The sequence below is a fragment of the Eleutherodactylus coqui genome, chromosome 5, assembly GCF_035609145.1.
Source record: "Eleutherodactylus coqui strain aEleCoq1 chromosome 5, aEleCoq1.hap1, whole genome shotgun sequence".
NCBI lineage: Eukaryota > Metazoa > Chordata > Amphibia > Anura > Eleutherodactylidae > Eleutherodactylus > Eleutherodactylus coqui.
This window is the reverse complement of record NC_089841.1, coordinates 150310749-150323615: the sequence shown is the minus strand read 5'-3', so window position 1 is coordinate 150323615 and position 12867 is coordinate 150310749. Positions and strand designations below refer to the sequence as shown.

General features: G+C 38.4%; 1 protein-coding gene across 3 annotated transcripts in view; it reads left to right on the top strand.

The window, feature by feature from the left end:
• The window catches only part of RIMBP2 (RIMS binding protein 2), a 345228-nt gene that overhangs the window by 312638 nt on the left and 19723 nt on the right, over positions 1-12867 (top strand). For all 3 annotated transcript variants that reach the window (XM_066603410.1, XM_066603408.1, XM_066603409.1), the window contains 3 exons: positions 676-860; positions 3334-3502; positions 4304-4369. In XM_066603410.1, the coding sequence (XP_066459507.1) occupies positions 676-860; positions 3334-3502; positions 4304-4369 (420 nt within the window). The remainder of the gene's footprint in view (positions 1-675; positions 861-3333; positions 3503-4303; positions 4370-12867) is intronic.

Below are 12867 nucleotides of genomic sequence, written 5' to 3'. Positions count from 1 at the left end.
TTCTTCAATCCTATATGGGTGGCAGGTTATTTCTGGGACTTACCAGATATGTTCTGATGGTGCTCAGCAAATTCAGGAATCTCATAATCCAATTGTTAGTGAATATTCTTGAGATCTATAGAGCATCGGATTACTAGCTCCAGAGAATCAGACATTTCTTTCAGTGGACCCCTTTTAGGCTTAAAGCCTGGATCAGTTTTTTCTTGGCTTTTACTGTGCTGGATACATAACCACCTGTTTTGCATGTAATGCAGCATGTGTGTAGGCCTTACAGTGCACTTCTCTGTCCATCCCAGCACATTTAGGTTCTTCAAGCTTAGTGGAAAGAAAGGTAGGATAGCACCAAGTTCATGTTCATCATTGCCATCTAGCCATACTGTATGTGTTGTTGTGTGACTTACTACATTGCATGATCATCGGCTTCTACATAAAGCTCATTTGTGACAGTGCCTGAAATTCTGCCAACTGCAAAAACGATTGTGTGTTCCTTGAATTGCGCTTGTCTTATGGGGCACAAACATATTGTTTGCAAATATGAGCCATACAGTCAATTCTGCTGAGGAATATCAAGAAGCTGCAACATATGCTGCAATGTTAAACTTTCAGTCTCCTTGACAGTTGGCTAAGTGATGGAGCATACAAAGATTGTTGTATATGTTTTGGAAATTTCTTTAGATAGTTATGGAAGCCGAGAAAAGATGTCATCTGAGATGTATGATGAATCAGAAACAGATGGTGGGATGGAGGATTATCCTGTACGGATATTTGTAGCACTCTTTGACTATGACCCAAGAACCATGTCACCAAATCCAGATGCTGCAGAAGAAGAGCTTCCCTTCAAGGAAGGTCAAATAATTAAGGTGAATGATTGCACTTTTCTACTTTCCACCTAATTTTATCATAGTTAAACCTTTCATGGTCAGGGATGTTTTCGGTCTTCATGCCCAGAGCAAATTTCACTGTCTGAGCATTTTTTTTACATTCTTTAGCCTATGTCAAAAAATGTTGTTTCTTCCTTTTTACAGGACACATAGGGCTTTTTTTATTAAAAGTGGAGTGTATTTTGGAGGTCTTATTTAAGGAAGGATGTTTAGAAACAGAAAAAAATAGTTGTTTATGCCCGCATTTTTTTCATGCTCTGTTCTTAGGGTAGTTGTTTTTTTCAGTGAATAACATTTAGTAAAAAAATAATTCTCATGTGCACAGCAAAGTTGAATACTGTATTTATACATCATGTATCATTATATGCCCTCACTATAGCACCAGCAACAAAACCCCTATTTTAATTTTAAACATATCTTCCTCTCTTAGCTTTAAACACAGAATTTATAAATGGAAGGAAATCATCTAACTACAGAAATTTAACAAAAGCACAAAATTAGATAGTATCGCGTAGAACAGACTTAGGTGGGGTTCACACGGAGCGGAATCTCCATGCGGACCCTTTGCAAGGAAATTCCACGGTATTTACAGTAGCGGCAAAGTGGACAAGATTTTGAAAATTTCTTCCACAAATTGCGGCAATAACCCACACAAAATCAGTGCAAAAATTGACTTGTGTTGCAGTATTCAATTCCACAGCATGTCAAATTTATTGCTGTCTCCGCTGTGGAATTTGTGGTAAAACCCGCTTCAAAATCTGTACCAAATGGTGCGAGTTTGGAGGCAGGCTTTCCGCAGAGGATCTGCAGCGGAATGCCCGCTGCGGACATTAACCATGTGTGGACCCAGCCTTAGGGTAGTTTCACATCTGTGGCAGAGATTACACTTTTCAGGAAAAGGGAATCTATGTGGCCAAACGGTTCAGTTTATGAATGGAACCAACAGTGCTAGATCGACCCTATTCACTATAAAGGGATCTGACCGCTCTCAACCCAGCTGCCTGTCTTTTCTCAGTATTTTCAGCAAGATTTGTGACAGAAACTCTAGCCGGAGGTTCCAATGCAGATTTGAAACTGGCCTATAATTGGTGGCCCTTGGTAATTACTCTTTGTTACCTGATCCAAACAGTATTTTTTGTTTGGCTCTTTTCTCATGTTTTATTTGTTTCTTTACATTTTTTGCTATGGACACAGTTATGGCAGGTAACATATTATGTGTTCCCTGCTGCCCGCAAATACAGGTCACTGATAATCTAGTGGTAACAGCCTATTAGATCACTCTTACTAGTGATCTGTAGGCACAGACATGCAGAGACTATGCAGATTTTGTCTTGTGCTATATGCTTTCAATCTCACTCTGCACAGGAAATCCCTGTGAAATTATTATTGATCTCATATGGATCCCTGGCAACCGTCTAAGTGGTGTAGCTGCTTTCGGAAGTATAGTGCTCAATATAGGAGCTATGTTCTGGGTTTTTTAGTGATAGAGAACAAATTATTTCAGTTCCCTATCACAGTACAGGAACAGGCTGCCATGATACTGCAGATTACATTGTGTTCTGGAGCACGCAGGGCATCAAACAGCACATAATTAATGGACTTCTGCTACAGGGACCCTGCCATTGGCCCAGAAAGTAACGTATGGTGGGCGGGAAGAGTTTAAGAACTCCATATTCTGTATTTTTATTGAGCTATTATATAAACTCAAATTCAATTTATTCTAATAGATGGCATCCTTTTGTTTGATCAGTGAATGGTAGTGGGTTATATTTCTTTCACAGATATCATATCTGTCTGTTTGTGGTCCAATTAGCTGAGATCTTAGGAAAACCTTGTAGCATTATCGTAAATCTTAACAAAGGCGACTGTACTCCAGTCAGGCACGTATTTGTAGAATATGTTATACATGTTGAGCGAAGCTTTTCAGAAATGCGTTGAGTCATATAGAAATTTTCCAAATTGTAAGCACACAATGTAACGGACTTCAGTCTAATCATTTCCACTTCATGGGGAAAAGTGGACTTCCTTCTTGATGGTACTTTTAACAGCCAATCAAAAATCAAAGTTATCAATGCTTTGTTCGTCCTACATTTTATTGTCCATCTTTTAAAGCAACTTTGTCAGGTTTCCTATACTGCTCCTATTTGCATAGCATGGCACCTTTTTTTTCTCATGTATCCATAGGTGTTAGGCACTGTATGGCCTCTTTGGTTTCTCTGACGCCATGTTCTAAATCCTTACAATGGGAGTTTAAAATATTCTACATGGCACCTAAAACAGAGTCTCTAATATGACATCTCTTTATACTGTACGGAAATTACTGTGTTGACGTATAAAATCTCATCTATCTAGATGATTTCATAACAAGTAGTTATAGCTTTTTGCTACTTATTGCTTCTTTGCCAAAAAAAAAAACGACTGGTACCTACAGTCCTATCATATTGTCCTCCAGGTATATGGTGATAAAGATCCAGATGGTTTTTATCGGGGTGAAAGTTGTGGGAGATCTGGGTATATTCCCTGCAATATGGTGTCTGAAATTCAAGCTGATGATGAAGAAATGATGGACCAGCTTCTCAAACAAGGATTTCTACCCTTGAATACTCCAGTGGAAAAAATTGGTATGTAATAAAAGCCTTTCTTAACGCTCGTTGGCCTGTCTGCCTAGCTGTAGCCGCTTCTAGCTTTATTACTGCAATGTCCTGGGATACTAATTCTTCAGTGGCATCTGGTATTTGCATGTCTTGCGTATCCCTATTGTTTGGAACTAACTACCTGTCTGTACTTCTAGAACAGTGCTGCACAATGCATTTGTGGTAGTGTCCATTACATGGCTTTTTTATCCCAAGGAAAGATGGGGTCTTGGCTGTTTGCCTGAGGATGCCGTTTGGACAGCACTTTTCTTGAACTTGACACTATGAATCTGTACATTTCCAAACATTTCCAACTTTAGAGACTTCATCTGCTTTAATTTGCACCGCTGTACGGCTTAATTAACTATTGCAATTGCATTAGACTAAACAAATTTATTTTATTACTCCACACTTTCGTTATCAAGAAGCTGGCAAAAGTTTGCAGTTGTGTTACAGAGCTCTGAACCAAAAACGGCATTTACAAATAATTGAGTGTATTTAAAAAAAAAAAATAGTAATGTGTTTTTGAACCCCGATTGTTATTATTAAGACAATTATACACGCCCCAAAAAGTAAGCATTTCTATCTGAAAATGAATCTGTCAGTGGCCCCCAGTTACATGTACATACAGATGTATTTGATACAAATATGATCTTGCTACTAAAAACAAACACTAATTTGTCAGCTACATTTACTTTCCCAGCTGAGCGTTTCTAGATTGAAAGTAGAACTTTGAACAGCTTCATATGTTCTCCTCTTCTTTTATTTGTATGCATTCCTTTCCTGAAGTCAACTGTGAACGTTTCAAAGAGAGCTCTCGCTCTGTACACCGCAGATCCAGAAAGTCTAAACGAGGTCTGTGAAGAAACCCTAACTTTATTCAGTTGATAAACTAGCTGAAATTATTTGACATGTCTAAACATAACTATGTTTCTTGTAAGTTAAACTAACCAGCATGTTTTGTCTTTTGAGCTTGCATCATTTTGCTGTAGAGCATATGGTCTCACTAGCGTGTGTACATGCTGTACCAAGACCACTGGACTTCTTATTTGACCGTTATTAAATGTCAGCATCTGAACATCTCCTTGCACTTGATCTTTTAAATCCATACAGTTTCATCATCTGTGCTTGCTGATACTAAATGAAAGCATCCCTGTTTATATTGAAAGGGTCCCGCAATCATGTCCAACTTACACTGGTATGTGGCTTGTGAGGGTTCACGCACACAGCAATGAACAAAGCCTGTATGGATTCTCTAATACAGAGCTGTACAGCCTCCATGCACTGTGGTACGGGCGACGTCCGGCTCAATGTGTAGCGATAGGCTTCCTTAGAAGTAATGTTTCTAGAACAGAATACCTGCATACATACATAATCCGGTGTAACACGCTACTATTTTTTCTCTGTCCCATTCATATCCAGTCCAACAGAAAAAAACTCAGAATACCTTCATATGAAATCAGAAGTATTCGAAGTTCTGTAGCAACCCTATTATGGCTCTGTTCAAAACAGATGTGCATGAGCCCTTGGAGGAAAGAGTTCTGATAGGTAAAGGGATTGTCCAGTTGGAAACCATGGATGGCCATTAATAGGAGATTAGTAGTGGCCCTCAACCCGGGACCCCCACTGTTTAGCTGTTTACAAAGCCACTGAGCTGATTTCTGCAGGAAGCAGACAGCAACATTCTCTCTGCATTGGTCCAGTTTGGTATAACATAAAAAAGTTCCAGTTCACTTCACTAGGAACTTTGCCTGTAATACCAAGCCTCACCACTGCAGTGGAAATTGAACAGTCTTCTGAAATCAGCTCAATGCACAAGTGCACTGGCTTGGTGACATCTGGTGGGTGGAGATCCTGGGTGGCAGACCCCCACGATCTATTATTGATGGCTTATCCTAAGGGGTTTAAAGGGGTTGGCCACTAGATGTGTACTGTACAGAAATGAGTGTTAATAATGATCATGTGCCACTTACTAATCTGTCTTTATACCAACTTCTACGCTGTTTTCTTCATTACTACAACCCCTCTGCTCAGCCAGCCTTCTGTCCCATCTAGATGACGTTTGCTTCCATAAGTAAGCTGCAGCTGGAGGAATATTTGACCAAACACGTCTTTATGCCTTCTTCATGGTATCTGCCATCTGTGCATTTGGAGATCCAGAGCCCTGGGTATTGAATGCATTGTTTTTCAATGGAGAAGGCATGATGATGTGTTTTGTCACATGCCCATACATCTTCAGCCTACTATGTAAGAGACAGCTGTCAGGACTGGATGAGGAGGCGGGCCAAGTGGGATGTAAACATGGATGTTTACATTCAATGACAACAAGCATAGATTCTGAAATGTCAGGTATTTGAAACATGTAGTACATTAGTAAGTAGTAATATATTTCATTATATACTGTAACATAAAGGCTTCATTTTTAAAGTGGAAAACATTTTTAAGGTAACGTAATGAGACTTAATACGTTAGTAGAAATATTTTTTACTGTGGATAATTAGAACACTTTTTCTACAGATGCAGCAAGTTGGCAATTGTGTAGCAAAGGGTTAAGTGTCTTAAACCTTAACTTGAATTTATAGTGATTCATATCAGTGGCATTATTAGGAATATAACCTTGTTAACTCTTAGTTATAAGTATCACGAGAGGTATGCAGGAAGAGGGAATGAAATGACAACAACCACAGTTTCTAGTGGCCAATGTGCCTAGTATTAATTTAAGCCCACTAGCGGGTTACTGTGGAAGTGGAAGGCTCCAGTGGTAGGAATCTATTCAATTTTTTTAGTAAATTAAAATATCCTGTCACTTGATGCTTAGATTGAGAGAAACAATTGCTCTATTTGGGAATACTTACTTTTGTCTAACCTTTTAAAATGAAGATGCTTCACATTGCACCATAGCCAACACTTTTAACTATAGACCACAATGGAATGAAATGTGGCTATACAAAATTGTTTCTGATTATGGGATGAATACTTAGGTTTAGCCTTAGTGGTGTGCTAGACAGGGGATTAAGATTAAAAAAAAATATATTGGTGGTATGTCCTTTATTCTAGGAATAAGTTCTATTGAAAGCTACCCCTTTTAAATTAAACTTCACATTTTAATAAAAACACTATATGTTGAAGACTAGGGAAATCCCTGGTGATGTAGATATTCCACCTAACTATGCAAGATAGTATAATGATTTTCAGCACAGAAATTGGTTTCATGGGTTAGTTATGGTAGAATCAGTAACAACTAATGTATGAAAGTGAATAGCCATAATACTTCCACCATTTATAGTATAACTTTTGAACATTAAAAAACTAAGAAAAAAAGCCAATCTTTTCATGCTGTGAGAGTAGCTACATTGTATCTTGCATTCTGTTTGTACCAGGCATTCTGTTTTTATCAGAGCAGTATCCTTATTAAAGGATACAGAATTAGGGATAGATTCGCTGTATCTAGAAACTAAAACTGGAAGTAAATTGGTCCAAGTACTGCATTTTAACACTGAATACCCATGCATATACATTCCCCTCCACTAAATACACCGATCAGTCATAACATTACAGAGGTATTCTTACTTTGAAAATTTATGGCATATCTACAGGATATTCCATCTCTGGGATCCACACCTATGTCGAGAACGGGCCACATCCAGGCAAATGATGACCTGACCCCCATTTGCTTATATCAGAATTATAAAAACAGCCGAGCACAGGCATGTCCACCTATCTCTTAATTTCCCATCGGAATGTGGTGGCCAGTGGATATACCATATAGAGTCATGAGAAAAACTAAGTACATTCTCTTTGAATTCTGTGGTTTTACATATCGGGACATAATAAAAAACAACATCTGGTCCCTAGAAGTTCTTAAAATGAGGTAAAAAAAAAATAATCACAGACAAACAGCAACACATGATAAATTACACCATGGCATTATTTATAGTTTTTTGTGTGACTTTGAGTTTCTTGCATCGTTCTGGAGGAATTTTGACCCACTCTTCAATGTTGCTTCAGTTCATTGAGGTTTGTGTGCATTAGTTTATGCACAATTCTCTTAAGTCCCGCCACAGATGGATTGAGGTTGGGACTTTGACTGGACCATTGCAACACCTCTCCCTATCTTCTAAAGTATATTTTCTGGTGTGTTTGACATCATTGTCCAGTTGCATGACCCTGTTTTAGCCAAGCTTTAGCTTTTGGATAGATGGCCTCACATTTGACTCTAGAATACTTTGGTATACGGTGGAGTTCATGGTCATCTTAATGGCTGCAAGGTGCCTAGGTCCTTGCAAAATAAGCCCAAGTCATCATCCCTCCACCACCGTGCTTGACAGTTGGTTCGAGGTATTTGTGCTGATAGGCTGTATTTGGTTTTCTCCAAACATTGCACTGAGCATTATGGCCAAACATTTCCAGTTTCGTCTTGTCTGTCCAATGGACATTGTTCCAGAAGTCTTGTAGTACAGATGCAACTTTGCAAACTTTAGCTGTGCTGCCATATTCTTTTTAGAAAGAAAAGTCCTTCTCCTGGCAACTCTTCAAAGTAAGTCATAAATGTTCACGTTTATGACAGTACAATTAAAGGCTCAACAAATAACATACTAGCTGAGTCCTTTATAGTCTAAGATATAGCTCTTGGGTTTTTGCAATTTCTCTTAGCAATTCGTGGTCCGACCTTCTGGTGAATTTGCTAGTACGTCCACTCCTGGGAAAATTGTCAACTGTTTTGAATGTTTTTCGCTTATGAATAATCTTTCTCACTGTAGAATGATCAACTCCAAATTGTTTTGAAACAGCCTTATAACCCTTCCCAGATTGATGGGCAGCAACAATTGCTTCTCTCAGATCATTTCTGATCTCTTTACTCCTTGGCATTGTCTTAACATGTCTTAATGCTCCAGAACAGCAAATTGACAAAATATCTGTTTTTATAGTGGTGGTCACACTGGCCGATGATCAGTTAATCAAGGGCATTTGAATTGCAGTAACTTGCCTGCTACATACCCTTCAAATTCCTATGGAAGTAATAAGGGTGTACTTAATTTTTCACATTTTGACCTACTTTTTCTAAATAATGACATAGTGAAATTAGTCATGTGTAGTTACCTAATTTTAGGTCCTTCTAAGGACTAGATGTTTGTTTATTATGTCTTGAAATGTAAAATCATAGAATTCAAAGGGGATGTACTTCTCATGACTGTATGTCTAAGGTAGAAATATCGTGGCTCAGACTTGTTTTTTTAGATCATCCCACTGATACTCAATCACACTGAAATCTGGGGAATTTAGAAACCCAGTCAACATCTTAAATTCTGTTAGGTTCTTCAAACCATTGCTGTGCAATTTTTGCGTTGTGGCAGGGTGCATTATCCTTACTAAAAGAGACCACTACCATTAGGGAACGCCATTGCCAAAAAGGGATGGCTTTGGTTTGCAAAAGTGTTTATGTAGGTGGTATAGAAAACACAAGACCCAAAGTTTCCAGTGAAACATTGCCCATAGCCTGAGCCAGCTTGGTTTCTTCCCCTAATGCATTCTGGTGCAGTCTCTTCTTCAGATAAGTGGCACCCATGAATCCGACGGTCTGCATGATGTAAAAGAACATTAGACTAGGCCAACTTCTTATATTGTTCCATGGCAGAGTTCTGATACTTATGTCTGGACAGGGGTCAGCATGGGCATTCTTGACCATTCTGCGGCTACATAACCGCTAATGCATCAAACTGAAATGGCTTGTGTGTTATGACACCATTCTATAATAACCAACATAACCTTTTTAGACAATTTAGCTTTTTTGTAGGATCAAACCAGATGGAATTTAACTCTCACTTTGCATCAATGAGTCTTGAGCGCCCATAACCTGTCGCCTGTTACCGTCTCTCTGGTGGTCCTTGCTTGAACCACTTTGGTAGGTTAACCACTGCATATTGGGAAAACCTACAGAACCTGCCATTTAGATGATACTCTGACCCAATTATTACATATTTTGGTCCCTGTTAAAGTTGCTACGATCCTTTCGCTTTTTCCTCTTGCAACACATCAATTTCAAAAACTGACTGTTCAATTGCTGCCTAATCTGTCATGTGAGTAGTTTTAAAGCTATGGCTGATCGGTGTATATGATAACACTGAAAAAAATATGAAGACCTATTTGTTCAGGACATATCAGCTCTTAAACATAGATAGAATGAGTTCTAAAAGACGTTCTCATAGGAATGCCCCTTTAATTTACATTACATCACAGTCTATATTGCTTACAATCAGGCCCGTTCTCCTGTAGGCACAGTAGCCCTATTCTTATAGGTAACTTTGTGGAAAGAGCGCCTGCCAAAGGCAAAAATTACAATAAATCCACAGTGTGTTATGTAAATTATGTATTTGTCTTCGCAAGTGTGAATTTTAATGTAGTTTTTACGCAAGCAAATTATGCACATTTGTGTGCACAAAAAAAACACACAGCCATGCTCTCAGCCATTGAAATGCCTATTAGTGTAATGAGTTCAATATATTCTCTTTCCCTGCACAAATGCGCAGGAAAATAGAGCACACTTCGTATTTTGTGCGTGACCAAAATGTACATGCAAAATACGCGTATGTTTACCAACCTATTGAAATCAATGGGTTCTATTCTCCATGTATTACATGCACAAATTTTGCGCATGCAAAAAGGTATACAAATACAGTTATGTGAATCCGGCCCAAGTTAATTTGCTACTCTTAGTGCTGTGTAAGTGAAATGGAGACCATCAGGGAGAGACAAGGGAGGGCTGCAGAGAACACTAGATTCGTAAAGGCCCATTTATATGGGATGAATGTCGGGCAAACAATGCCCGACGCTCGTCCCTATGTGCCTTCACTCCCCTGCTGCTGCACAGGAGCTAGTAGTGCTAGCTCACTCATAGAGCGGTCAGCAATGGGGTGGGGAGGCTGCAGGAGATTTCTCTCCTAACGTTTCCCTGCCACTCTCGATTCACATAACATAGCGGCTGTTCAGTACTGAACGGCTGCTATTTACACTTAGCGTTCAGCGATCAGTTGACCTTCTATCGTTTATGCTGCCTAAACGATGGACGATTAGCAGATCGCTGATCGCTCAGTGTAAATAGCAGCCGTTCAGTATTGAACATCTGCTATGTGAAGTGAATGCAGAGGGACTGGGGGAGAGTGAGGAGAGAAATCTCCTGCAGCCTCCCCACTGTGAGCCAGCTATATTAGCTCCCATGTAGCAGCACGGGAGCTAATATGTGCGGCAACGAGTGTCAGGCATTGTTTGCCTGACAGTTGTCCCGTCTAAATAGGCCTTATGAAGCACAATCTAAAGTCCTGTTATCTTTGATAAGAATAGGTAAACAACTTAAAACCATGCATAACTTAACCCCCCAACAGTCACGTTAAAATTTAAAAAAAGCCTCCCGAAAATGTAACTTTTTTTTATAGTAGATTTTGAAATTATGTCTCATGTAAATATAGTTGGTGCAGAACTTCTTCACCGTAAGTGCGTTTTTTTAAACCTCTTAGTGAAAACTAATTTTAGGCTTAAGAGACAGTAAATCGTTTCTCTTGTTTGTTTTCCAATGGTTATAACGTTTTAATTTTTCACTTTTTTATTTTTTCTACTTGTAGGACACCTTTTATTTTGCAGGACAAGTTTTAGTTTTTATAGGAACTAATTTTGGGTACATATAACATTAAATAACTTTTATTATTTTTTCTAGCTGTGGGGCAATGGAGAAAAAAAAAGCTATTTCACCATTGTTTATTGTGATTTATTTCTATGGCGTTCACCATGTTTTATAATTATTATGTTACCATTATTTAATGTGTCATTACAGGTATTGCCAACACCAAATTTATAGAGGTTTTCATTATGTTTTACAACTTTTGCAAAATATAAACAATTTTTTTCCCATAAAAATACTTTCTGTATGGCACACATTCCAGGACGAGAGCATTTTTATTTTTCCATGGATACCGCTGTATCAAGCCTGTTTTTTGTGAGACAACTTGTAGTTTTATTGTTACCTTTTTTATATATGCATGATATTTTAAATTACTTTTTATTCCTGTTTTGAGAATTAAAATTATCAAAAAACTGCTACTTTGTAATTTTTTTTTTTTAAATGTTGCTTTTTCTTTAACAAAATTTTCCATGCTGCATAAATAATGTAATATTTTAGTCCGGATTATTATGGCTCTAGTGATACCAATTAGGTGTACTTTTTTTTTGTTCTTTTTATTTTTCAATATTTGAAAGCTTGTGTAAGGGGAATAAGGATTTCAATTTTTTTTTCTGGAAAAACAGTGCCAGTCAGCAATGACTGCAGCATCTGTGGGGTTAAATAATGTAGACGAGTGAGTATATGAACAATTCCTCATCATTTTGCTTCTTTTTCTTTGAAAAACTCCATATGTGACTATTAGAGAGCAAATGTGGGGGTGATAACAAGAGCAAAAGTCTTGTCCCCCTACCCTGGAACAGGGAGATATCCAGGAGAATCACAGATCTTCTCTGCTGCAGCTGGTCTCCCCCTCTCTGCTCTGCACTGCACACTGACAAATAGCAACTGTAAATTCAGTATTCCCAACCCCACTTCAAACGCCTCTAGCTCCGGTTCTGTAAGGGCTACTGACATGCTTTTCGTGTTATTTGAAAGCCAAAAATCTTAACTTTAAGCAATGCCATAAGTATATCGACAGCCCTGATTAGAACAAATTCAGTTCCTCTAAAGCTGAAATTTCCTTTTACTGCAGAGCGAACAGAGCTTGTCCGAAACTGCTGGGGGGAGAAGGTGAAGCAGAAAATGCGCAGAATATTAGGGTACAATCGGTGTGGATCAGATTTCAAGAAATCTCTTCCCTAAATACAGAATAAATCAACAGCTTAAATTGATCTGTGATGCTAATTCTACATCTGCAACATGTCAATTTATAAGGGGGGTAAATCTGCAGCAAATTCCATGTCAAATTCACATGCAGCACATGTGAATTTTGAAGTAGATTTTCTGCTGTGGACAATACATCTGTTGTTCACATACCCCAAAGCTGACAAAATGTACTTGAAATGTCACATTGAGGCCTCCTATGCTACTGTATCTAAAGGCAACATAGGATAAAGGGGATTTAGAGCGTGAAAATATATAGTTAATTAGTTATCTATGATATTCTTCACTTTTTATATAAGAAGCTATTTAAATGTTGCCAAAACTCATACAGGAATCCCATCAGTCTTGCTTTCAACTCTCATATCACAGTAGTTGATAGGTTTGCCTTTATACATTTGTATACAAGTAGAGCTTTCAATCACTCTGTGGGCAGGGATAACTGGATTCAGAGGCTTTCTCAGAGTTCTGTTAAACAGAG